The 27,819-nt window shown below is 41.6% G+C and overlaps 1 protein-coding gene and 1 long non-coding RNA gene across 3 annotated transcripts; one reads left to right on the forward strand and one right to left on the reverse strand.

Moving 5' to 3' along the window:
• LOC310672111 lies at window positions 1-1,537 on the reverse strand. Its single transcript, XR_014508413.1, has 2 exons — window positions 1,430-1,537; window positions 1-904 (listed from the first exon to the last, which is right to left on the reverse strand). It is a non-coding gene; the product is annotated as an uncharacterized lncRNA (long non-coding RNA).
• LOC310672100 (organic cation/carnitine transporter 2-like) lies at window positions 1,059-26,968 on the forward strand. 2 transcript variants are annotated; one of them, XM_083428734.1, is made up of 10 exons: window positions 1,059-1,977; window positions 13,216-13,319; window positions 15,351-15,505; window positions 16,687-16,858; window positions 17,631-17,757; window positions 21,259-21,359; window positions 22,714-22,928; window positions 23,805-23,987; window positions 24,252-24,387; window positions 25,398-26,968. In XM_083428734.1, the coding sequence occupies exons 1-10, from the start codon at window positions 1,585-1,587 to the stop codon at window positions 25,483-25,485; spliced, it is 1,674 nt and encodes a 557-aa protein (XP_083284860.1). In that variant the 5' UTR covers window positions 1,059-1,584; the 3' UTR covers window positions 25,486-26,968. The 2 variants fall into 2 exon arrangements, with proteins under 2 accessions (XP_083284860.1, XP_083284859.1); XM_083428733.1 differs by having other exon boundaries at window positions 1,440-1,977; window positions 17,583-17,757.
• The last annotated feature ends 851 nt before the right edge of the window (window positions 26,969-27,819 follow it).

Genomic DNA, 27,819 nt, shown 5'->3' on the forward strand with positions numbered 1-27,819 from the left:
TGGAAGGCCTGCCTTTTATTTTACTTTCTCAAGTACTGAACTACTGGTTTTTCCAGAAGTGAAACAAAATACTTTTCTGTATGATTTCATCCATCCCCTTTGTATCCCTTTATCCAAGCAGCAGAGTAGTATACAGATAGCTCAGTTTATCTTCACAATAACCTTATGAGAAAGATGAAGTTGAGAGAAAGTAACTTGCCTAAAACGTTGCTGGCTGAATAATAGATATCTGATTTTTTATTTATTTATTTATTTAATAGTTTTCTATCCTGGCTTTTAGGAGAATATCATCACAAAGCATTAAACATTATACACAAACTAAACAGCAATCAATAAACAATATATAAATACACCTTAAACATTTAAAACACTCAAAATTTTTAAAATACCAACATAAAAAAATAGCAAAAACAACATGAATATATACAAAGTACAAGTATATACAAAGAACCCCACCACTGCTGCCGCCCAGTTTAAATCAATCCATGAAAGCAACAACAAAGATGTTTCAGAGGCTGGTCAAAAAATTATGCAGAGGGTACTCTATGGGACCACCTTCTGCAAGTGTGGGGCTATAGCAGAGAAGGCCCTGCCACGTGTTGCCCTGCCCAACACTACCCAGGCCACACTAGGAAAAATGGAGCAGTGTTCACCTCAGGTGCACTCAAAGTGCCAAACATACACAACACCCCCCTTCCACCAAACCCCATTTTAGCCTTTGCAGAATTTGCTCATGAAACCCGTTTTTCTTTATGAAAATGAATCCATGTTGGATGAACACACTATAGACCCTGGAAACTGGGGGAGGGGGGCACATGTCCAGTGTCCTGTGTGAGAGCAAAAACCCATTCAAAGGTTAGCCATTCCAGGGCTAGTCTCTGCTGACAGGATCCAGGGCGACCTCCTAAATAATAATAATAATAATAATTATTATTATTATTATTATTATTATTATTATTATTAAACTGCCCATCTCACCGAATTGCGGCTTCCAACCCTTATAAAACCACGGCGAAACCTCAAACATTAAAAACTTGTGTGGCTAATTATCTGCTGGAGCTGCTCTAGTCTAGTGTGACTAGCATTACATTCCGGGCCTGTGCGGCCGACGTAGAGCTCGACGTCAGCGTTTCTCCGGGCCGGTTGCGAGGCAATGCACATATTGCCCAGACTACGGTGCGGTAACCGAACCCCGGAGCCAGCTTCTTCGCCGAGGAGGCCGCCTGCATTACAAGTGACGGGAAATGCCGAAAGCAAAAAGAGACCCCGTAACTAGGCTGGCCGCTGCCGCCTCACGCGCGGGGACGCCGCGGCCTCCGCCTTGGCTCTGGGCCCAGCGCGACTCTAGGCCTTTGTGTACAAACCACACCCACCCGCTCCCCGTGCGAAGAAGCACTTGCTGCTGCCGGCAGCCGCGGCCGCACTTTACCTCATAGCGGCGGCGGCAGCGGCTCGCCTGTTCCCCGCCCAGGCCGAGAGAGGCTGCGGCCACATGTCGTAGCAGAAGGCGGCTCTTCGGCCCTCGCTTGTCCGTTGCCGGCCGGCCAGGGCGCGCTCGCTTTGCCCCCCTCCCGCCCGCCCGCTATGTACGACTACGACCAGGGCACCGCCTTCCTGGGCGAGTGGGGCCCCTTCCAGCGCCTCATCTTCTTCCTGCTCAGCGCCAGCATCATCCCCAACGGCTTCAACGGGCTCTCGGCCGTCTTCCTCATCGACACCCCCGAGCACCGGTGCCGGGTGCCGGCCAGCGCCAACCTGAGCCTCGAGTGGCTCAACGCCAGCATCCCGCTGGAGGAGCGCGGCAGGCGGCAGGTCCCGTCGCGCTGCCGCCGCTACAGCCTGGAGGCCCTGGCCAACTTCTCCGCCCGCAACCTGGTGCCCGGGCGAGACGTCAACCTCAGCCAGGTGGAGCAGGAGAAGTGCCTGGACGGCTGGGAGTACAGCCGAGAGCCCTACCTCTCCACCATCGTCAGCGAGGTAGGGAGGCTGCTCGCGAGGTGGCCTCTTCTGGACATGGGCATGGAGAGGAGAGTGCGTGGCTGGGACTTGAGCGGCCCTCGATCAGCCCTGAAGTTCACGGGGTGACCTTGGGCCAATGGCCGGATCACCTCGTGAACTTTCCTAGCCCCACCTCGCAGGGTCGCTTTAGAAACCTTGGACTCCTCTCTGGGCTCCTCAGAAAGGGATCGGAGGGCAGAAACCCAAGAGATCTAAGGAGAGCGATGCTTTGAGAGAGAAGCCTCAGTTCGTTGTAGCACAACGCGCGCCTGCTCTGTTGCCAACTTGACATGTCTTTGGCATTTTCCCTGCTGTGGTCGTTTCTTTAACAAATTAACCTGCCAGGCACTTCTTTGTGCACTTGCAAGATCTCTCTTCTTCTAAAACTCAGGTATCCATAAAATTCAGAGATCCCCCTGGCCCATGCGTGATGGGGGGTGCCCTTTCTTCAGCTCCCGTCTCTCTTCTCTAGGTCACCTCCCCTTCTAAAGTGAGCAAATAAGTCCAAACTTGCTATCTATTCATATGGTGCCAAACATGACCAGTGGCTCCTTAGCTTCTCATGTTCATGACAGATACTTCTTGGTTTTTACCCCCGGGGATGCAGGAGGAAGGAGGAATAGCCTGAGTGACTTCTGCCACACAGGAAACGGAATGAGAAGTTGGTAATGTCCAGGCTCGTTGTTACAGAAAGCTTTAACACAATAACATAAACAGAATCCTGCTGGACCAGGCCAAAAGCCCATTTATTTCGGTCTTCTGTTCTTACAGTGGCCAACTAGATGCTCTTCTGGGAAGCCTACAGGCAGGACATGAGCACAACAGCACTCCCCTCAGTTTCCCTTTCATTCCTATGTTGACTCTCCCTGCCATAGGGTCCTGTGACTTTTATGGAGAAGTAACTTTTAGAGGAAGAAAAGAAAACCATCAGAACAAAATTGGAATAATGGCAATATTATATCCCAGTAAGCACATTATTCTTAGTTGACAGTGATTCTAACTGTCTTACTTTAAAGTTACTTGGTGCCAGATCATATATTTGCATGTAAAATGCTTTCTTCTCTCTCTCTCTCCCTGGCAAACAGAAATGAGTGCAATTTGAATTACTCCAGTCAAGATTTTGTAATTGTTGTCTAGTAGCTTGTAGCACAGTGTGCACAGATGGAACTGCTGACAAATTGCTACAGATTTATGGCAGAAGAACTTAATAGTAGTATGATTTATGAAGTCACATAACAAAGGTCAATGTTCTAAACATTCCCTGGCATGTGATGGGAATTGAATGGCCACTCATTTTAGGGTTCATTTGGGTGCTGCAGTTGGGTTTAGAGTTATTAGTAGATTATCAGGGGTTGGACTGTGACCCTCTTGGCCCCTACCATTCTGTGATTTTACCTACCTACTCATTTATTTGTATATCCAAGAAAAGCATGGAAAATATAGTGCAGTATTGTTCAATAGCAATGAACACGTCCACACATACAATTGTTCTATTACTTGCTAAATTACTGCAGGTAATAGCTTCCTTCAGTACAATACAGAGAAAATTTGCATGCTCCCTTACTTCTTTTTGGAAAATTGCAGAAGGAGCAGAAACAGTGGAACTGGCATGTTACTTTCCCATACTTAGAAACATGGGAAGCTGCCTTATAACAAGTTAAACCATTGGTCCATCTAGCTTCCTGTGGTCAATACTCACTGGCAGGCTTGCAGCACCTCTGTTGGATTTCAGACTGGGGAGATTTGCAGCTCTATCTTGAGATGCTGGGGATTAAATCTGGAACCTTCTACATGCAAAGCAGTTGCTCTACTACTGAGCTACATTATGTGCATTTCATATATCTATTTTGTTTTTATTTTTAAGAAATTATTTAGCTCTTTAATTATATAATAGTTGTAAAGGTAAAGGGACCCCTGACCATTAGGTCCAGTCGTGACCGACTGGGGTTGCGGCGCTCATCTCGCTTTATTGGCCGAAGGAGCCGGCATACAGCTTCTGGGTCATGCGGCCAGCATGACTAAGCCACTTCTGGCGAACCAGAGCAGCGCACAGAAACGCCGTTTACCTTCCCGCCAGAGCGGTACCTATGTATCTACTTGCACTTTGATGTGCTTTTGAACTGCTAGGTTGGCAGGAGCAGGGACCGAGCAACGGGAGCTCACCCTGTCACGGGGATTCGAACCGCCAACCTTCTGATCGGCAAGTCCTAGGCACTGTGGTTTAACCCACAGCACCACCCGCGTCTCATATAATAGTTGTAGTTAACCTTAAATTATGATTGTAGTTAACCTTTAAATGGGTTGAAATGGTTAAAAGAAAATTGAGGAACATGCCTTTCCCATAGCTTTGAAGTAGTTTAAGTTCTTATGTGCTTTCGGTTTAATCGTCTCAGATTAAAACAAATGTGTTCTGGCACATCACTCTTATGCCTATTTACTTGAAAGTAAGCATCACTAGTTACAGTGGAATTTACCTCAAAGTATTATGTTAAGATTGGATAGCGTTATAAGTTTCTGTAAACAAACTTTTCCATGTATAGATGTGTAGCATTTTCTGAGTCAGTACTTTTACATACATAGTAACTTAGTAAAATATTTTACTAACATATGCCGAAAGTTTGCATAGTCCATAGCACTGCTTGAGAGTATCAGATCTACGCACTCTAGAAACTGCTCTTGATTGACCCTGTATGCAAAACCTGTTTTGCACAATCACAGGAGTTGGAATGGACCAAAGGTCTGTTTCGTTCAAAACCCTGCTTCAAGGCAAAATTGTTCCCTCTTCCCCCCACCTCCATCCTACCTACGTAATTCTGACTGCAGTGTCCACAACCAGGGAACAAGTGCTCTTCAGGAAGGAGAAATACGTTTCAGTTCAGACCATTAATACTAGCCTTAGCTGATAGAGGTTCAGGGCCCATGGGCGTAGCTGGGGGGGTAGGGGGCAACCCCCCCCCATCAAGTAAACCAATGCAAATACTTAACTACTTAACAAACTGAGGTTCTGCCTCCCCTAACATAAATCCTGACTATTCCCATATCAGGTCCCGCTGTCTGCGGCCAAGGCTCCCTTGGCCTATAGAGCGAAATAAGCGCCGCAACCCCAGAGTCGTCCGCTACTGGACCTAACGGTCAGGGGTACATTTACTAGTCATTACTGTACGGCTATGCTCTGCCTCCATAGTCAGAGGCAGTAATGCTTATGAATGTCAGGTGCTGGATACCCCCAGAAGGGAGAGTGTCCTTGTGCTCAAATCCGGCTTGTGGATTTCCCACAGGCATCTGGTTCAGCAATGTGAGGATGTTGAACTGAATGGGCCATTGGCCTGACCAAGCAGCTCTTCTGAGAGGGAAGAGCAGTGGATCAGTGCTGATGCAGCTGATGCCACCACTGACCAGCCGATCACCACCTCCAGCCCAGCCCCTATGAGTCTAGGGGTGCTGCTGTCACATTGTTGCTGCAGCATAGTGGCAGAAACACTCCCAAAGCGTTTCATGTGCCTCAGTCTGAAGAGGGGTCCTTTCTAAGAGTGAACCATTGTGGACAAAGTGGCCTGGAGAGCACCTGTTTGCAGTGCCACAGTTCGTTACTGGGAAACATCAAACTGTATTTGTGACTGCAAAGTGACATCAGTCCAGGCACTTTGTGGGACTACCTTGCTCATGGAGGAAGGAACCCATCTTCCTTAGAGCAAGACATAGGTGAGATTGCCCCAGAGGGCCTTTAGCAGCATCCACACAGCAACAGGAAGAGCATATTGTGGCAGTGGCTGCAGAAGAGGTTGGTTGATGTCAGCTGGTCTGTCTTGTTTAAAGATGCATAACGTGTTGCATACTGTTAAATTCATGTTACACAATTAAAAATGGATCTGATGCTTGTGCACAACAAACCAGCTTTTATTCAGGGGTCAAGACCAGGACTTTATTCAATAAGGAAAGTGATACGAAACTGCACTGGATATTGTAGGACAACAACTGCTTGGCACGACGTCCAGGCAAACAAATTGTGTTGTATGCTCAATAAACAGACAACATCATAATGACCTTTCCACCAACTTTATTGAACATTAGGTCATCTGAAAGCAACCTTTGTATTCAGAAAGGATCACATACTCAAAAAGCTTGAAAATTGCAGTCTTCCAGGTCCCCTGGTACCAGCAAATGTATGCAGTGCTCACACTGAACTCAGTAAGACCTCAAATTCCATGGCTAGAATCTGGCTCAGAAGTTATTATGTTTGCTAGCTAATCCTTCTTGCAATTCACTGTAGGAGACCATGTCAGTGCAAGAGCCAAGGAGGCAGTTCATACTAGGGATAGTTCAGTGCGATGAAATACAAACCAGGCAGTTCTGATCCAAAGGCTATTTGACTATTCGCTTACTAGAATAATTCAAAGTTTTGGGAGGGTTATAGTAAAAAAACCTCTTAACCAGGTATGCAGTGTTCATACTTTTATATTATTTTTGTTATTTTCTTAATTCCAGCATTATATTTGCTATGCTTCCACATTCTGTGGCCTTTTTCAGATCCAGGGCCCCACTGTTAACTGCACATTTAACAGTGCATGTGAAGCCCACATTTACCTTTTTAAAAATATACATGGCCACCTTCCTGCTTTTCTTTCTGAGGGCATGAAGTGCGCTTTATGCTTGTCCCATATAGTTCATAACATTGTGGACGACAGATGAATGGGTTGGGTGTCCAGGGAATAATGAATGCCATCTTACAAGAGGGAGTAGCATCGGAGCCTCAAAAGATACTGTAAGACTACTCATGAAGAAACCTTAGGATTTGGATTTTAGGATTTTAACGCCTATTGGCTTGTCACATGTGGAATGCTCTTCCCAGGGACTCTTACGCTCCTTTGTATCTGACCACCTAGAGTGACTTAAAGAAATGTTTTAGTAATATTTACAGGGTTTGTGGTAAAATATAAATAGTACAATTCAATCCAATAATCCCTCTTGTATGTCCATGCAAGACGGAAGATTCTGAAATTACATACGTACACACAGACATTAATGCAATATTGGGAGGGGGTTTTTGCCCCACTTTCACGACCTGAAATCTGCAAAGGTGAGCTAGGCAAAATATGTATATGCCCAGCACTAATTTAAGGAATTTAGCCTTCCCTTATCAGAATACTTCTAGAGTTCAGTCCTAAACACATTTACTAAGCCCCATTGAACACAATGGGACTAACCTTTGAATAAATATTTGTGGGATTAAGCTGTTGCACTGTGTAGTCTCCTATATTACATTCCTTTAGTAATGTTTTGGAAATATGAACTCTGCTTGTCTCATAAATGAGACAAGCAGATATAAATATTTTACAGTTTGCCATATTCCATAGGATCTTAGTTTGGACCCTGGAGTTTCATCAAATAGGACAAAGCCTAATATGAATGGCACACAATCTTAAGTACTTAGTACAAAGGGATTGGGGAAATGGTGCATTATATGCCCATGCACTGAGTTCAGCATAGTGTATAAAGATAACATAAAAGCATCTAGGAAACACAGTTCCCTTTAACCTACTTATATTTCTTCCTTCCTGTAAAGCCATGCCCCACCCTACATACAAGTCTCTACCCATAAGTAATATATGCTCTTTGCCCTAGTTTTCAGAACTTCCATATACCTACTCCTATCCTCACCTTAAATGACACTTATAAAAGAAACAAAAAAAATTGCATAGCTAGATAAAAGCAATTCATAGCCAAAGATGTGGAGCAACTAAACACTTTATAAAGGTGTTGTGTTTATGTTGTATGGAGCAGTTGCATAAGTGGCCTTTCACCTACTTTCCCACTTTCAATTTTAAATGTGCTTAACTCTCTAATCTCTTGGCTCAGTCCTATCTTGCCTTACCTTGCCATTTAGTCAGGGTGACCTTTGCCTGAGATTCAGCCTTACAAGAAATTTTTCGAAGGGGTGGGGAGTGTTCACGTTTGATGAAGAATGAGTCCCATTATCTGCATCCATCAAAGCCCTCTGTGCTCTACTGTGTTTAAAGGTCACTAAGGACACCAGCATTGGATTTCTATGACAGGAAAGGAACCCTCCCTGTGTCAGATCTTAATCCTTATATGTGCCAAAGTTACACACGTGGAGAGTTCAGATGTCATGATAAGCCAGGCCTTCATGGTTCCCTTCTCCTTTGCTCTTCCTGTGTAACCATAAAGAAGAGCTCAGAACTTTGGCTTCCATCTTTGATTGAACACAGTTTAGTGTTTCATCTGAACCATAAACGCTTGTTAATTTTAACTATGTTTTGTTGAAACAAGCCTGCTTCATAAGCAATGGTTTGAAGTTGACCTGTTTATTTTATTTTATTTATTTTATTTTAAAAAAGGTTTTCTAAAAATTAGTAAAGGTCTTTCTTAAAAATGAAAGGAGGAAATCTGCTGTGTTTCTGTTATAGCATTTCCTAATGTCCAAATGTTCTATAAAGTGAGACTGCTATCCTGTGGACAGTTACATTGGAGTAATTATAGTTGAATTCAGTATGACCTATTTCTCTTAGTAAGTAAAGATGCATAGGATAAGGATCCCAACCCAGTTCCTGCTGGTTGGTTGTCCTGCTGCTGGGTTAACACCAGGCTATTACGTCTTTCTCCCTCCTGATGTAACACATGCAGAGTCTACAAAGAATCTCCACTTCTGTCATGCATCCTATACATAATTAGGTATATCTGACACCATTGGAATCAGTGGGTTTAGGCATGCCAAATTCTGATTGGGATTAGACTGTAAAAGTGTCTGCCACTGTCACAGAAAGTGTCATTTGGACCCAGGGGATTCAGGCTCACCAGGCTGAAAAAACTACTCTTTGTTGAAGGTTTCCATTGAGTAATGTACTGTTTCCCCAGGAACTTGCTTTCTCACCTTCTTTTTCAGTGGCTTTAAACAGCCAAAATAGCATATGATAAACGTTGGTAAGAGTGGGTCACAGAATCATAGAATCAGAGAGTTGGAAGAGACCACAAGGGCCATCGAGTCCAACCCCCTGCTGAGCAGGGAACACCATCAGAGCACTCCTGACATATGGTTGTCAAGCCTCTGCTTAAAGACCTCCAAAGAAGGAGACTCCACCACACTCTTTGGCAGCAAATTCCACTGTCGAACAGCTCTTACTGTCAGGAAGTTCTTCCTAATGTTTAGGTGGAATCTTCTTTCTTGTAGTTTGGATCCATTGCTCCGTGTCCGCTTCTCTGGAGCAGCAGAAAACAACCTTTCTCCCTCCTCTATGTGACATCCTTTTATATATTTGAACATGGCTCATTTTACAATTTTACAATGCAATTTTACATTTTACAATGCAATATTTCCTCCACACAGATGTAAAAATCTAATAACCTGGTAGTTTGATAGTGACCACTACCGTACGTATGACTCAGTGCTGTATTCACCTTGCAAATATCCACAGTGTTGGCAGTGACCATTTTGATGATTGACCCTAGTTACTTACCTGTACCTAGGACTGTCAGCAAACAGATTTTAAAATTGGGTGTGTGTGTGTAGAAACACATTATGGTAGCAGGGTGAAATAAAAATGAATATATCAACATCATGATCCTAAGGTTATTTACTCAGAAATGAATTCCACTGAGTTTAGTGAGACTTACTTCCTTGGTTGAAAGCTCAGATTTGAAAACATTTCCTATTAGGTTTAGAATGAAATCATTTGTATGTCCCTGAAAATAGACATCACATACTTCAGTGATGATATTCAAGATAACCATGTTTATGTCATCAGGGTGGAATTGAATATTCGGAGGCCATTCTTGATACTATGTTTATAAGAGCTGCACTATGGAAACGTTTGTTAATATCAAGGCCACATTCTGCTATGCCGGGCCTGCAAGTTTTGTAACCTGAGAAATAGGTCTCCTTCAGGAGATGCCCTACACATCAGACCAGTGCTGTGCCACAACGCTTCTGTAACTTTCCAGTCCAAGGCAGAAGTGAAGCAGCCCACTCTGTTAAATTATAGAATGAGAAATTTTTGACCATAGCCCCTGTGGAAAACCTGTTTGTGTAATGCAATCCGTGGAGTTGCAAGATGCCCATAGTTAATACACCCAATAGCTTGGCTACTGTGGTCTTGGCACTGGTGACCCCAAGACTGGAGTGCTGCATTGTGCTCTGTGTGGGGCTTCCCTTGGGTTTAACCTGGAAGCTGCAGCTAGGTTGTTGACTGGGGACAACATCATCTAACCCTTAATAACTTGGGACAAGTTCACCTACAAGATTGCCTTACCCCATATGTGCCCACTTGACCACTTCGATTGGGGGAATTGGCACTACCACAGGTGCCGCATAATAACCATTCTGCATTTGTAAGAACTCGGTCATTTAGTTTGACAGCATCTACACTTTGGAACTCCCTGCCTCTTGATCTCAAGCATGTGTGACTTCACTGTATTCTTCTTTAGGCAAGCCTACACAGATGCTTAGAAATGCTGGTGTGAATTTTAATCTGTTTTCATATTTTAACTTTTTGTATGTTTTAATATATTGTACATTTTTCTTGATTTTATTGTTTTGTAATCTGCCTTGAGGGTGTTTTGTTGCTGTTTTTAACAATCAAGCAGCACACAAATTTTGTGAAATAAATAAATAAAATAGATAAAAATAACACCCCTGTTGAGGGAACTGCTCTGACTGCTGGTATGCCACCGGGTGTAGTTCAGTATTTTGTTTGTACCTAAGTAACCACCTCACTCTATATATCCCTGTGTGGCAAGTGTGTTCTTTAGATGGGGCACTGCTAAGAGTACTCCATGCCCAGGAGCTGTGCTTGTTCTAGAAAGAGGTATTTTAGTGTTGCAGGTCCAGCCCCCTGGAATCAGTTACCAGCCAATATTTAATTGGCGCTCAGTGTCATGTAGTTTAGGCACCTATTAAATGCATTTTTGTTTAACAAGGCTTTCCCTGAGGTGTTACCCAATCATTTCTTAAATATAAATTGTACACTTGTATTAATGGTTTTGCTGATTTTAGAGTTTGTAGCCCTGTTTAGGGAAGTTTTTAATGTTTGATTCTATTTTTAATACTCGGTTGGGAGCCGCCCAGAGTGGCTGGGGAAACCCAGCCAGATGGGCAGGGTATAAAGAATTTATTATTATTATTATTATTATTATTATTACTACTATTATTACTATTACTATTATTATTTACGGTAATTGATTTTAGAATTTGTATTGTTGTGTTTTGTTTTTATCTCGTTGAACCCCATTTTGATGGCCTTCCACTATCCCCCATTGTTAGTCTACGTTATGAAATTTGTCTTTCATCTTAAGTGGAGTGCCCTGAGATACGTAATTAAGAGGACACCACATGGTGAATGACTTTCTGTGTCACACCTTGCAGATAAAGCATTATCATCATGCGCAACACAGACCTTTCTAATCCTCTCTGACAATGTTTTATGCACTATCTGGCCTGATATAAGTAGTAGCTCTTGTGATTGTTAGGATTTGACATGCCTTTGGCAACTTTGAGTGGATTTCATCATCTGAATTATCTCGGTGGCAGGGAATAGACTAGTATGTGAAGGTCAGGAAAAAGTAGTCAGGTATATATTTTTCTACTGCTAATGATGTTACATGCTCAGTATAAGAAATGGCATTACATTTAGCATTATGTGAGACCTGCAGCCTAGCTCTGTGAACTTCAGTAACCTTGCCTAAAAGGTATCGGAGAATGAAAATAGCTCTTGCCTGAGTTGATTTGCTATATTCAGTTCTGAATCTGTCCCAAGTAATGCTACTAGGCTACACTGCAATTCTAACTGCTGTTGAGCTAAATACATGCTAAGCTTACACGGAAACAGCACAGTCTCACCTGTGCAAACACAACTTTGGGTGGCATTTAACGCTGATTCCCCTCCAATTTCAGGGCAGATGTCTTACTGATGCAGATTGGAAGGCCTTTGCACGTGGCAAAGTCAATATAGATAAGGTGTAAAAAAGCAATTTGAAGCTGTAACAAAAGTATGTTCTGTGGGCTACAATTCAAGAAGCACTTCTATGTGCCTCGGGAAAAATCCAGTGTTCATTTTCTACCAGAAAGTTGCAACTTGGTGAGCAGGGGGTGAAAACTCAACCATAATTTGCACCCCCTAAAGCAGAGGTGTATATTCTGTGGCTCTCCAGATATTGTTGGGACTCCAGCTTCCTTCATCTCTGACCATTCACCATATTGCCTAGGAGGGCTGCAGGTTGGTCACCCTTGCCCTAAAGTGTTAAGCATTGGTCTCAGACTCTGCTGTTCTGACAGTCTGTTTTCAACTGTTCTTAGGAAAATGTGCACATTACTAAAAAAAAAAAAACCATACTCACTGGCTCGGATCCTAACAGCCCTTACATGAATATAACAGAGTTTTTGTTCACAGAACAGGGCTTTCACACTTTTCACCTTCCCTCTGTATCCCCTGAAAATCTGCTCCTGGGGATTGGGGAAACCCTTGAAAATAATGTGTGATACGGTGGTGCAGTGCGAGGCAGTAGTTGACGGCAATTGACTTCCCCCTTTCATGAATGGAGGAACAACCTGGGATCCAAGTCATTGCGCTTGCTTGTGTATCTAGAAATATATTGTCAACAATGCAACATTCAAATTTAAACAAAAAATTCCTTTAAATTCCACTATTTTTATCTGAATCACCCTATGCTAAGAATTCATCTCTGTAGTTCAACATCTGTAAAGCCTTGTTCTTTGATGGTTTAACCTAAGGCATGGGTAGGCAACCTAAGGCCTGGGAGCCAGAGCTGGCCCAATTGCTTTCTCAATCCGGCCCACGGACAGTCCGGGAAGCGGCATGTTTTTACATGAGTAGAATGTGCGTTTTTATTTAAAATGCATCTCTGGGTTATTTGTGGGGCATAAGAATTCATTCTTTTTTTCTTTTCCCCCCCAAAATATAATCTGGCCCCCCTCAAGGTCTGAGGGACAGTGGACCTGGCCCCCTGCTGAAGAAGTTTGCTGACCCCTGACCTAAGGCCTCAACAGATAGACCAAACAGGCATTTGGTGTAAGAGATTTTAGATTCAATCAGCATTGAATTCTGATTTACACATAAAGGTACTTCTTAAATTTAAAAAGTCCATTCTAGTAGTAATCTGGTAGGTTACTGTTTGGTTATTGTAGAAAATGGGCCATATATATTACATGCATGCCAAAAATATTGAAACTCTCTCTCTCTCTTACAGTGGGATCTTGTGTGTGAAAACGACTGGAAAGCACCTCTAACTACCTCTTTGTTCTTTGTGGGCGTACTGATTGGCTCCTTCGTATCTGGACAACTCTCAGACAGGTAAAGTGTACAGTAGTACCTCGGGTTACATATGCTTCAGGTTACATATGCTTCAGGTTACAGACTCCGCTAACCCAGAAATAGTGCTTCAGGTTAAGAACTTTGCTTTAGGATCAAAACAGAAATCGTGCTCCGGCGGTGCGGCAGCAGCAGTAGGCCCCATTAGCTAAAGTGGTGCTTCAGGTTAAGAACAGTTTCATGTTAGGTTTGGACCTCCGGAACGAATTAAGTACTTAACCCGAGGTACCACTGTATATATTAATGGTTTTATGATTTTTTTTTAGACGCAACCCTTTAAAATTCAGTTAGAGATAAGTTTCTGCATTGCAGTGGATTTATTTTTCAACTGTAATGAATTAGCTGGTTTCTAAATAGGTAACACCAAAATACTTGGTTCTTCTTGCCATAATTGCACGATCTGTGATGGACTTTGAGAGCGCAACATGCTTCCCATAACTTTTTTCGTTTCAGTTAAGCATGAGGTATTTCAACAAATTTTGTATTTACAGTAGTATCTCAAACAATAATTTGAGTGATGCCATCTTTCCACCCTTGAGCAATCTTAAATAATCAACATAGCCATCAATTTAAGCTGCCAGCACAACAGAAACTAATATCTTTGATATTTTCCTTTATCGTTCAGATATGCTTTTCACAATTATGAATGATGCCATTTTGACATTATGAAATAAGTAAAACAAAATTTCATTGTGATGTGTTCTATGGCCAACCTTTGGCTTAACTTACCTGCTTAGATATCTCTGTGTATGTATGTAATGCAGTAGCTCTGATGAAAATGAAACTGGATGTTATGTACTGAACATATTTAGGATACAATTGTACTTTTCATGCCTGAACCTCAGCTTAAATTCTGCACTTTTTTTTCAAGGGGTCAGGCAGGACATAAAACACAGTGTAAAGTGATATTGCCCTTGAACATTGAAATGTAATAATGCAACTTAGTATCTGCATAGACAACACAATTTTCTGTTTGGAGTACATACAGCGCAACTGTCGCTCCCATTTTTCATCTCAATCCAGTTCACTCTCACAACCTGTTAAAAATCACTTGATAACAAGATACATCATAAAAGAACTACTCAAGAACAGCAACAATGTAAAAACATCATATCCTTATTTTGTTTGAGTTGTCCATTGTATTTAAAAAGCAGGGCAAATTCGGCTAAAAATAAAATGTTTCCCTTTGGAGATAAATGTTTACTGAAAATGTAAGAATTTATCCATAACCTTTAAAGTAGTAATTTGAAACACCTGCATATGTTTAAATAATCACAGAAAACACATCAGAATAGCCATGCTTTGTTTAAAAATAAAAGCAAGAAGTCATAATTCATATCACACCTGAAATGCAAAGTAAACATTGAATACATTGGGCAGATGACAATTATTGGATTTTTACTCTAGTGCCAGCCTACCTTACAAGTGGTTTTTTTATCGTGGCACAAGCCACTGTGTTTCTCAAACTTGGGTCCCCAGTACAGCAGTTTAAAGTAATAGGAACAAAAGTTTGAATCCAGAGAAACTTCCTCTGCTTCCAACCCAAATAAATGTTTTGGTTCTCTTTAAGAATATAAGAAGAACCATGATGGATCAGGCCAAAGGCCAACCTAGTCTAGCAATCTCTTCTAACAGTGGTCAACCTGGTGTCTATGTGTAGCCCACTGAGTGGACCTGAGTACAACATCATTCTGCCCACTCCCAGTAACTGGTATTCAAGGGCATACTATCAACCTACTGTTCCCATCAACCCCAGCTGTTCCCATCAACCCCAGCTAATGTGGCCAGTAGTCAAAGATTATGGGACTTGCAGTCCAGCAACATCTGGAAGGCACCAGATTGGGTATTCCTGATGTAGAGAGAAAACAAGGCTAAGGGAGATGTGATCAAGAGGACCCCCATTAAAGTTAATAGATATTAATCCCCACAAATATACACCCCAGACCCTAGATTTCTACTATTTTAATGTTTCATGAACTAACATAATTTTTATTTATCTTTGTCCCATGATAGGTTTGGAAGGAAAAATGTGCTGTTTGTCACAATGGGAGTCCAGACTGGCTTTAGCTTCCTCCAGATCTTCTCAACAACCTGGGAGATGTTTTCCATCCTGTTTCTCATAGTTGGAATAGGGCAGATCTCTAATTATGTGGCAGCGTTTGTACTTGGTATGTAACAGTCTTTAAGCAGAGTATGAATTCTCAGTATTGTTGCCAAATTTCTCAATGAGTGATGTTCTGTTTAGGGGCTCTTCCTCCTCCCACAATACATTCCTCCCTCTCCCAGTGCATACTAAGCCATTATAAAGATTGGGCAAGCTGTACACCAGGGGTCGGCAAACTACGGTTCCTGGGCCGGATCGGGCCCACCTGGGTTCTAAATCCGGCCCGTGCCACAAAGCTGAGACTCCCAGTGGTGGCAACAGGAGAAAGAGACTGACCAGCGGCTGCTCTGCTACTCAAACACTGTGCCTGGTTTACCTCTGCGGCATTTGATGTCCCCATTCCGCGGCATTTGATTGGTAGAGCTGTCACTGCTCAGCCTCTTCCTCCTGTTGCTGTCACTGCCCTGGTGCTCCTGTGGGCCAGAGAGTGGAGCGGACAGGCTCGCTGTGCCTACCCACGAGAAGCAGAAGCAGCAGCGATGGCGGCAGCCCCTGGGAAGGTAAGCGCAGCAGCTGGGGGTGGGGAGGAGAATACTTGTCCCACTCGCCTCTTCTTCCAGCTACCCCTCCCCCCAGTGCTGCTACTCTGGCCCACCACAAGGTCTGAGGGACAGTGGACCAGCCTGCTGCTAAAAAAATTGCCAACCCCTGCTGTACACATTTCCCTTAGCCCCATCCAGCTCGTTCTCTTCACTCCGTGTAAGACACTCAAGCTCTGAGTTTTCCCAAACTGAAATGGCAACAGAATCTGCAGTGGAAGATGTTAGGGTATGCACACCTTCCAGTCTTCGTAATAGCCCAACATACACATTGAACAGATAGAGAAGACAGGGTTTTATTGAACCTATAGCAGTCTTCCCATAAGCCACTTGTGTGTTTTGTCCTGTGGCTTCAGTCTTATGTGAAGACTAGACTGTCTCTTTGAACTGTATTTCAATATATTACATCCTCTTAACCCAGAATATTATGTACTATCATATACAGCAAAATGCTTGATCAAGAGGAACTCACACATCACTATCAATCTAAATACTCTTCTTTATGTCAGGGACAGAAGTAGAGGCATATCTTAAATCCAAGGAAGATGCACTGGGCTTTTTAAAATGTTTCCCAAACACATTTGGGCAAAACAAGAGGGCTTTTTAAAAGTTAAAAGGCTAATCAACACTCCCTTGTTTTGAACAGGCACAGAAATACTTGGCAAATCAGTCCGTATTATCTACTGCACATTAGGCGTTTGCATATTTTATGCGTTTGGCTACATGATGCTGCCACTGTGCGCTTACTTCATCAGAGACTGGCGGATGCTGCTAGTGGCTCTCACTATACCTGGCCTGCTGTATGTTCCACTGTGGTGGTGAGTGTATTTTAAATAAAAGTGTTCACATTTGGAAGCTACACCAAAAACTAGTGCTAGCTAATGCCTTTACTGGGGGCACCCTCAGTTGACTTAATTTTTTTCAAATTACATACATACATCATTTTATTCGTATACTGTATGTCCTTTCCATAGTTCAAACTGTGCTGAGGCAGCTTAGAACATGATAAAATGCACAGTTCCAACATAACAGAAGTAGTGGAAAATAATGAATAAAACAAAAAATATACAACCAAACTGAACAATTTCCACAGAAACCCTAAGATCTGAAATAAAGATACAAAAAATTAATATCAATAGTAGCAACAATCTCCCCAGCAAAACTTCCAGCCCAGGTGTCTGTTCAACAGCCTCAGATTTTGTAGCTGGAGTCAGTCTGGGCCCCATGCTCCCAGGTAAAGTGGAAAAGGCCTGCAAGACAGGAAGCAGATCTTTTAGGACTCACAGCCAATATCTATATACCCTTTTATGTTGCTAGGTTATTTAATGTATAGTCACATGTTAGAATTAGCAGGGTTGTTGCTTCCTGTAACCTCTGCCAAAAGCCCATTCATATGCATAGAATAAATTGCTCCTTTTCATTCAGGCTAATGACCCTTGCTCTGTTTATACACTGGTTCTTCAACATTGTATTTCTATGCAAGGAGGACAGAGGATAGCATTGCAGTTAAAGTCTTTTTGACCATGGTGGTTTGGGATGTAGGCTTAACAACCCTGGCTGTTCTGTTGAAGTTACGTTGAAACATCACAGGTTCATTCCAGAATCACCTCGATGGCTGCTGTCCCAAGGCAGGATTAAAGAAGCAGAAGACATCATTCGGAAAGCTGCAAAAATGAACCATGTTGCTGCTCCAGATGTAATATTTGACCTCATTGAGGTAAACTTGCCCATGTGTTGCATCTGTTTACATTTTCTTCCCAGTGTCTGGATATGGCAGTGCCCATTAAAACGTTCTGCTTCATGAGATGAAATCTGGCTCTCCAATAATGAACCTATTGGATATACAATCATTTTCAACCCGTTTAATGTTATATGAAGAGCATTTTATACTGTGGGTTGAATCCAACTAAGTTCGACTTAAGAGTGGACCCATTTAAATTAATGGACCTCCATTAATAATGTCTTAGTAACTGTCTACTCTGAGTAGGATTAATACTGGATGCAATCCTATAGCTTGTGATTTGGCAACATCCTGGATTTGCTTCTCAACTCCTTTAAAATGCAGCACTCTACTTATTCTTTATGTTAGGCTGGCATAAATGTTAAAGCTAGGACCTTTTTAGATCATCTGTTTATAGTACAACAGGTGTTATTTGTATTTATCTTCCCTGTTTCAGGGATATTGCATTTTTTCAACAACACACAACTCACAGTAATTGTTAAACGTCACAGTGGACTGGTCTCCCCTGTAACCCATCCTCCTTGAGATTCCTCAGGATGCCAGGACATTCTTGCTTCAGAACAGATCTGGTAGGCCCTTGGTTCTCAGAATTCAGGAGCCAGCTTCATCCTTCCTATCGGCTTCTCCTCTCTTCCTGTGCCTAGGTTCTTCCCCCATTCTTCTCCTAGCCTTCCCCCTGTACACAATTAACACAGAAATTACTAGCGCTCCTTCCCTCAATACCACCCTCCTGTGTCCACCCCACCAACATTCCTTTTAACTGTTAGGAAATGAGGTTGCCACCCTCCCGCTTAGCCTGTCGGCATTCTTGTCATCTACAGCATTGAGGTAGAGGGAACCACCCTCTTCCTTGCCTATTAGGCATGAACTGTGGCTCTATAATAAGTACCAAACACCATGGGACATTTTCTGCAGCCATCTCTTCTTCTGTTCTCTTCCTCTATTTCTGTCGCCCTCAGACTCGCACTTCCCTCTCAGCATTTCTGGTTTATTTCTACATGCTGAGAGAGGAGAGAGGAGATGTGTTATTGCTGCAGAAGCTTCCTGCAAGGACTCACCAGTGGCTCCTCACAATCCTGTTCTGCAAAAATGTAAATTCTTCCCAGTGAACAGTCCACTATGTTTTGATGTCCTGAGTGAAATGAAGCTGTTCTTAGTTACTGCCCATAACATCAGCAGTTCTACCATGTCCATGTTACGCTGAGACTCAAATACCACTAATCATTTCTTTGGACTCTTCTGGGGTGAATCTGATAGGGAGTTCTTCATACTTTACTGTGAGACGGTTTTGGATCTTTTGAGTGCCCTCTTTGCTGCTCTCCTGTTCTGGAGCATACAACCTCCAGCCTTTTATTTGCAGGGAGCGGCTCAGAGGAGCTACCCACACAAGGCAACAAAGCTTTCACATCCATTACATGTGCATATGATGTCATGCTATTAGCTTTTATTGAAATTGCTGGATTGTTTTACACAGTAATTTGCAGTTAGGGTCATGGTTTGAACTGCTCATTAGAGGAATCCCCCAGACAAATAATTGGCAGTTCATCTTCCAACCCAAACATGGCAAGTGGTGTTTAATAAGGCAGCTGACATGTGCCTGAAAACTCACACTGACCCTCCTGCTGACTCCTGCCTGTGAATACTCTGGATTTTTGGCATAGTACATGAGATGTCATCTAATTGATTTATTTTTGGATCAAAAAGAAATGTCAGCAAAAATCTAAAGCTTCAGGATAACAGTACAAGAGAACAAGGCAACCGTGTTCTTTAAAAAAAAATACACACCCATGACTTTACATTAAAATGGAATTAAGTTGAAAATGTAATTGCTATATTTAGTTTTACTAAATATACCATATATTTACAACTGAAGGCAGCCCAGTCAGTCATATATTGTTGTTGTTGTTGTTGTTGTTGTTGTTGTTGTTGTTGTTGTTATTACTTTACATAGTCCCTTTGCAGTCACATGATTGGGTTAATATTAAGTGCAGTTGAGTATTTTAATTGAAACTATATCATCATTTGCTAAGTTCATTTTTCTCTCCCCATTTCCCTCTAAAATTTGGACTTCTGTGATGCAGTATAACAACAGCATATTGATATTAGTTATATTCGGAAACATTCTTCCAATATGGAGCCACTTGAGTTCTGCACTGTTTCTGAGGCTTTTCTCATTGAGCCTTCTCTGGCTTAAGTGCTGCCAGTGAGCATGGGAGGTGGCTATTTCAAATGATGCCTAAACTATGGAATAGCCTTCCAAAAGAGGTTCATCAGCCCTCTTTGCCTGCTTTTAAATAGGTTTCTAAAACTGCTTTTTTCTGTCAGGCATCTGGCCCTTTGATGTGAAATGATTTTAGTTGTGAATATTATATTTTGTGATGCTGAGGTTTTTTCAGGGGAGTTAACATTTATTTATAAGCTTCATTGAGTTTGATTTTTAATCAAAGAAAGGTGAAATCTAAATACACGCATAAATAAATAAAATAATGGATATTGTTAAATAGTACATTTATCTCTTTCCAGTATTAACATGGGTACTTTTACTTGAAATGCCCTGGATTTATACATAAATGAGTCTTTATAGCAGGGTTCATGAAGAAGATCCAACAAGATCCTTATGTTCCCCACTCCTAGCAAATCAGTTTTGACACCTACTGATCACCTGATTCTGTAGTAACATCAGGTGATTGACACCTGTCAAAGTTTAAAACAGGTGGCTGTAACAGCAGTTTGGAGGGGTTAAATTTAGATTAGGAAAATGTAACAACACCACTCCTCCTATCAAAATCAGAGAGCCACTGCTCCTCCATTTGCATTTAAGTAGAAAATAGAATTCTTGGGTGATCCAGTATTTTGTACTTTAGTCCTGAGTCAACTCCTGTACAATTTGCTGGCAGAAGTGGAATGAACTTTAAACTACAAAGCAACCTGCTTAGAATGCCAGGATGTTCTGTACATTGATATAAATTAGTCACACATGTACAGTTTTATGACACTTCCTACTGAACAACCTGTGGCTTGCAGCCTAAAATCTTGCAAATCTTCTACTGTTTTGTTCAAAATCCATATATTAAACTTGCACACAGTGACTACAGTTAAACTTGCTGGATACTTTATACTGATCCCCAGGAGAAAGCCTGAATTATGGGAAAAAGCCTTTTCAGTGCAGCCATGAAATATTAATATAGTGTCAGTCACAGAAACCAGAAAATGTAGTTTCACATTTATTCTAAACAAATACCAGATCACACTACCTAAATACCAACATTTCCAGAAGCTGTCATTCAAATTAGCAGTGGCCACTTCTGCACTGAATCATCACCCATATAATATTTTTTTTAAACAACAGCACTTAACAGCAAAGATTCCTTATTTACCTTGAACATGCAACTGACATTTCCTGCTGCATGAAATGCCACTTTATTTTAGAGAAAGAAAGCAGATTTTCATGTGTGCATCTGTAATTTTTGTCTATAGCTACAAGATGTGAATTCCCAGGACCAGCGGTCATACAGCATTCTGGACCTGGTGAGGACCCAGAATATCCGATCGATTACTATCATGTGTGTGATTTTATGGTAAGTAGTTGATGAACAGACACAAAGCTTTCCTTTCCTTATGAGACAGCTAATTCAGAGCAGCTTCCCCCAAGCTAGTGCCCTTCAAATGTCGTGGGGACTGCAACTCCAATCATCCCTGACCACTGACTATGCTTCCTGGAGCTGATGGGAGTTGTGGTCCAAAACATTTTGAGGAAACTAGGTTGATTCACAGTACTTGAGATTGTGGCTGTAATCACACACCTATAAACACCCAGGAGCCACATTGCATAACATTATTTATGTATAAATGCGTGTGTGTGGCATTTCACATAGCAGCATATTGAAATGTCTCTGCTCCAGTCTAAATCCCAAACTCTTATCTATTATTCCAGCTAGCATTTGCTTTGAGAATGTCTATCAAAGATTCACTCACCTTGGTTTTTTGTGTGACGCTACGCTGTCACAACTAGCTTCACATAATTTGTCTGCTGTTGTTTTGCTTCCAATGGCAAGTTTAAATTCACATCCACATTAAAAATATATATATTCATATATAAAACTAACATGTCAGGGGGACATTTATGGGCTCCACCTCCTTGATTTGCATATTTTGAATGTATAGGGAGATTTGTACATGAGACAGCATTCAGAGACTGTATTCCCCACCTGCAATCAAAAGTGGTGCAGTCTGGTAACATGTGAAGCCGCATATCCTGTGTGTGAGGTCTAGGAATCCCTTTAGTTCAGATACCTTAAGAGAAGTCAGTGGTGGAACTGGTATGTGTACCCATGCTCTTCACAACACAACGAAAGTGCCATTTGAAACAAGCAAACTGCCAGGAGGTCTAATTAATGCAATTCTTATACCTCAGAAAAAAAGAGAAGTGCTGCCTGATCAGATTACTACATATTCAGACCTCTGTTGGGTGTCCCCTTCTCATGCCACTTTGCGAGGTGGAGAGGAGAGGAAGGACATGTTCCCTCCACGCTGTGAATGAGCCATTACCCTAGCAAGGTGTCTGAGCCCCTGGGATTAATACAGTTGGGACTGGACAATAATGTGAACACCAACAAACGGGGACAGATTGCATTTCTTTCTACTTGGGAACCCTCGCTATCATGTGTAAATGTATGTGTTTCTTTTTTAAAAAAATCTGTTGATTTTATCAATATTTTGATTATTTCATTGTTTTTAAAGCCAGTTTTATTGCCATTTTTAATGAACATTTGATACTATTTTATGCAAACCACTCAGAGATTATTTGTTTTTTAATTAGGCAGTGTATAAATCTTGCTAAATAAAACAAAACATAATTTTCAAAGCCTAGTCCAATGCAGCACTTATTCTGAGGCCTCCGAATATTTATTACAATATAGCTCTGTCTTTCAGGATGGTCATTTCCATTGGCTACTTTGGCCTCTCTCTGGACACCCCTAACCTGCACGGAGACATCTATCTCAATTGCTTCCTTTCGGCAATCATCGAAGTCCCAGCTTATACCATCTCTTGGTTGCTCCTCCATTATCTTCCCCGGCGGTATTCAATGGCGGGAGTCTTGTTCTTAGGAGGATGTGTCCTTCTCTTCATTCAGTTGGTACCTGCATGTAAGAATATTTTACTTGATGTGAACTTTTCCCCTACTTTTGCAGATATAAGCCACAAGGCCAAGCAGGTTGAACTGTGGGCATTACAGGTAGAATAGTGAGCGGGTGACTGTACTTGTCCATTAGTGCACAGTTTAAAATAGAAGCCTATTCTGCTTCTGTTCATTATATCTGAAGACCAATATAAGACAGAAAGGGAGCTTACAGTGCTGAGAATATGCTGTCAGATTTGGGGGTTTTATGTTTGATTCTGTATTTAAACTGTTTTTACACTTATTTCTTGTCACTCTCCCAGGGACCATTATAACATGATGTGGCATACAAAGTTTGTACATAAATAAATGAGCTCTCTCATTTGTTCCTATTATACCAGCAACTGAACACTACTCTGACAATATTTTTATTTGAGGTGGGGTTGTTCTATCAGCCACTTCACATTGTGATACCAGCTTTTGAAAAGAACAATATATTGGATATTCTTTTTGAAGTGCCATGTGATTCATAGCCTAGGTTTTGATTTTGGCTTTTGCTGCAACAGACTAACATGACTAGTCTTTGTGAATCTATTTATTTATTACATATATGGACCACTTTTTCCCTCCAAGGAGCTCAAGGTGGTGTACATGGTTCTCCAACCCAACCCAACCCAGTTTTGTCTTCACAACAACTCTGTGAGGTAGGTTAGGCTGAGACACAGTGCCTGGCACAAGGTCACCCAGTGAGCTTCTCGACTAAGTGGGGATTCGAACCCTGGTTTCTCAAATCGTAGTCTGACACTCTATCCATTACAACAGGCAGGTTTAAAAGAAGTAGGATAAAGTGAATGGCAGAAGGCAGATAAACTTCAGTGACACATAGCTTGATTCTCATTTGTAGACCTCACTGTGTTCTCCGTTACCCTGGTGATGATTGGAAAGTTTGGGATCACAGCCTCGTTCTCAATGGTTTATGTCTACACTGCTGAGCTCTACCCAACGGTTGTGAGGAACATGGGAGTTGGTGCCAGTTCAATGGCCTCCAGATTTGGCAGCATCCTCTCGCCTTACTTTGTATATCTTGGTAAGTTCCCAGCTATCTTATTTTCTGCCAGGCAAAGTACCACTACTCTCCCTTTTAGTGCCACAAGCCACTCAGTTCAGTATTATTGCAGGGTACAATGAATAGTACGGGCAAAGTTAACTGATCTTCGTGTTGAGAGGCTCCAGATAAGCTTCCAAGCAACCTTAGAAGTCCTCAGAACACAGTTTGCAAAGAACTAGTCTGTGCAAAACATCGTGACAATAACTACTTATTACTTCCCATGCCCCCTGTGCTTCCTACCAGGTGCTTATGATAGATTTCTTCCCTACATTCTAATGGGAAGCTTGACAGTGCTAGCAGGAATTGTCACCCTGTTTCTTCCGGAAAGTTACGGCATGCCTCTCCCAGATACCATTGAACAGATGCTAAGAGTTAAAGGGTAAGGAGAAACCATTTCTTCCATTATTTAAACAAACAGGGATTGCAGCCAGTATCATTGTGGGTCATGCTGTAAAAATGTTGGGAATCAAATTATAGAAGAGATTAGCACAGTATAGAAGAGATTATAGAAGGGATTAGAGCAGTATGCAGTGGTACCTCGGGTTAAGTACTTAATTAATTCTGGAGGTCCGTTCTTAACCTGAAACTCTTCTTAACCTGAAGCACCACTTTAGCCTCCTGCTGCTGCCGCGCCGCCAGAGCACGATTTCTGTTCTCATCCTGAAGCAAAGTTCTTAACCTGAAGCACTATTTCTGGGTTAGCGGAGTCTGTAATCTGAAGCGTATGTAACCTGAAGGTACCACTGTATACAGAGCAGTCAGTAGTGTTGCTTGGAGAACTGAAAAAGATATTTCAACAAGAAATAATGAAAACAAGGAAAACAGATGGCTCAATTCCTGAGAAACAGTGGGGTGGTATGCCAGCTAGATAAATATTAATTACTTGTCTCTATTGTAGCTTCTTAGATACAAACCAAACACTCTAATTTTTAAAATATGCTCAAGCCAACCAATTTATTATGAAGGAGAAGCAGGTGATTGGATCCCTTTCTGGGTCAGAGCCCCTCTCCAGTTTCCCAATGGAAATTCACCCCCACCTCTGATGCTGTTTGCCTCCAGAGATGCAATTGGCAGTAGCAGTTTAGGGGGTAAATATCACCATGGCAGGGCACAGGACAATTTTCAGAAAGAAGCTGTTGTAAGAATCTAATCTGGATTGGTGCTCCATATGAAGTGGCCAGCTGAAGCATACTTTTTACAAATTAAAGGTCTGATTAATATACTATGTTCTTTGGGCAGTGGGGCTAACCAAAGTCAAAGTTTGGTTTTACATGTAGATGACAGATCTGCCTATGAGGCATTTCCTTGAATGTAAATGTGAAATGTATTACAGCATCTTGCAAGCTTTTGCTTTAACAGTTTCCTGTTTTTCTTTCTATTTATTTACAGAATTAATTACCGAAACACATCTAAAAGCAAAAAGACATTAAAAGATGAAGAAGAAAATTCAGTGATTATAAAAGGCACGACATTCTGATCAAGCTGCATACCCTGTTATGAACTAAAAAGTACCTAGACATATCCTTCAATTTACTTCCAGAAAGGACTAATGGAAACACTTTTTCTATAATCAACTTATTTATTAAACACACATTCATTTTTGTGAATGTAGATACTGTATATCCCACTGTGGGATCTCTGCCAGTAATTGTACGGGTTATAAGGAACAATATCCGAAAAGGTAGGGGCAGGGAAAGCCTGTTTCCCATTAGGACTGTTGGCAAATGTCCTTTTTGTAAGATTAAAACACGCTTGAAGTTCTAGATAGATGGACTGACTTTACTATTCGGTTCATTCAGTGCACAATGGCAAAAGGTGAAACATGTTACTGAATTTAAATATTGTTAAGTGTCGTCACCCAGCTTGGGATGCTGCTTCTGCTCAGAAAACCTGAAGCTTGAAATTATGTGGATGCCAAATACTAGACAAATGATTTTATGCACTGCTTATGCTGGTTTTTAAAAATCAACATCTGTTTTAGAAATGGAGAGGTGGTTTTCATGTGCAAAACATTGGCAGTCTAGTTTTGCTTGCAAGCCTACTTATTTCAGATGTAGTTTTAAATATTAACCACTAGGTGCAGTTGTTTACATCTGAGAATGATGCCTTATTTAGGCTTATAATTATTTTTTAAGGATTACATTGCATCTGTAATGCATCTCTTTCAATGTTCCATTAGTCAATTTTTCTATAATTTGCCTCTAATTCTGAAAGGCACTGGAAACTAATACATATCTGTATTTCCAAATAATTTGGTCTTTTCCCATCTCTGCCTGAAATGTCTTCAGTTACATACTAGGTATGTAATAAAGTTTCTTTATAATACAGAGCTTGCTCTAAATGTACCAGTCAGGTGCCTTCAGCTTGCTTAAAGACATAACTGTTGCCTTTTGGGAACAAAGTGCATTATTTTAAATGAGCATCATGAATGATAAAAACAAGTCTCGTGTGTGAGCAATTGTGTCAAGTCTACCAAGAAACACTACCCATTACTGGGGAAGGAGTTAACTTGATTACGTTTGTTACTTTACATTATGACACAATTTTAAAAGTATGATACAAATATGGTGCATTTTAAATTGTTTGATATAAAGTCACATTATATTGTATTATTGTTTTAATAATTTGTTAGCTGCCTCAGAGCTTTTTAATGACAGAAAGGTGATATATATATATCTTAATATAAATAAAATGTGATTTTTATAACCAGAGTTGCTAGATAGCACTTACTTCTGTTAACACAGCTGTTTGCAGACATTCCAGAAATTGTGATATTATGTGAAAGTTATCCTATGAATGTAAAATTCTTCCCAGTTCTTACCAACTGCTGCTCACTCCCGTTTTGACTGATTCCTACTGTAGGACTGTCCATGTGATGGTAACATATATGGGGCCAATAAACCATTTTTGGTACCTTTTGGGTATAAGTATCCTAAATAAATGGTGAGGGAGACTGTAAATTTCCCAGCACTGAAGTTTCTGATATTCTTAAAACTGGATTCTTATCCCAGAGAGAGCAGCTACCTACCATACTTATTTTATTGTGGAGATAGGAATTGCACTAAATGTTACCTGCAGAATGGTACCCAGAAGGTCGCTGCAAGTCCTTCACTTGTGGAGGATGGGGCAATGGCAAGTGATGTAGGATGTTGTTTGTGGAGCTCCTCAGCCTGCAGAAGCAATCTGGCCTTCACCTGGAACCTTCTGAGGCCCACCTTCAGCAAAAACCCAGGATTCCAGACTAGTCAAGCTGGCCAGCATCCTCTGGAGTACTTAACATCTCAAACTTGTTAGAGTCTTAAAACAGAGGTGTGGCCTGCCAGCTCTTTATAAGGACAAACAACAATACCCACAACTCAGAAAGCCTCAAAAGAGGCACAAATGGAGACTCCTGAATATAGTGCTGATGACATGACTCTCAAAGAAAAAAATAATGGAGCAGATGGCTGAGATATTGGACAAAAAATGGGCAGAATTGAGGACCTACACTGAGGACCTACATATTTGGCATGTGTATCATTCATGCCACAAAATGACTTCTTGCAAACTCCTGAGCTGTAGCAGGCAAGTTAAGATTTCTGGGGAAAGTGAACTTGGTGCAGGTAGAGACTTCAGATAGTGGGCATTGTATTCCATTCCTAGACACAAACTGTGTTCTTTGCTGTACAGTGTGGCAGGCAAGCCACAGCTAAGCAGCGATGTAAGAGGGAGGCTAGGAACCGTCCTCCATGACACTGGTAGAGGAAGGGAAGTGGCGATGCCCTCCCAGCAAAGCTCTTCCATTGCCATCACATGAGCCCAAGGCAGTTCT

The sequence above is a fragment of the Podarcis tiliguerta genome (genome assembly GCF_965153285.1).
Source record: "Podarcis tiliguerta genome assembly, chromosome: 2".
NCBI lineage: Eukaryota > Metazoa > Chordata > Lepidosauria > Squamata > Lacertidae > Podarcis > Podarcis tiliguerta.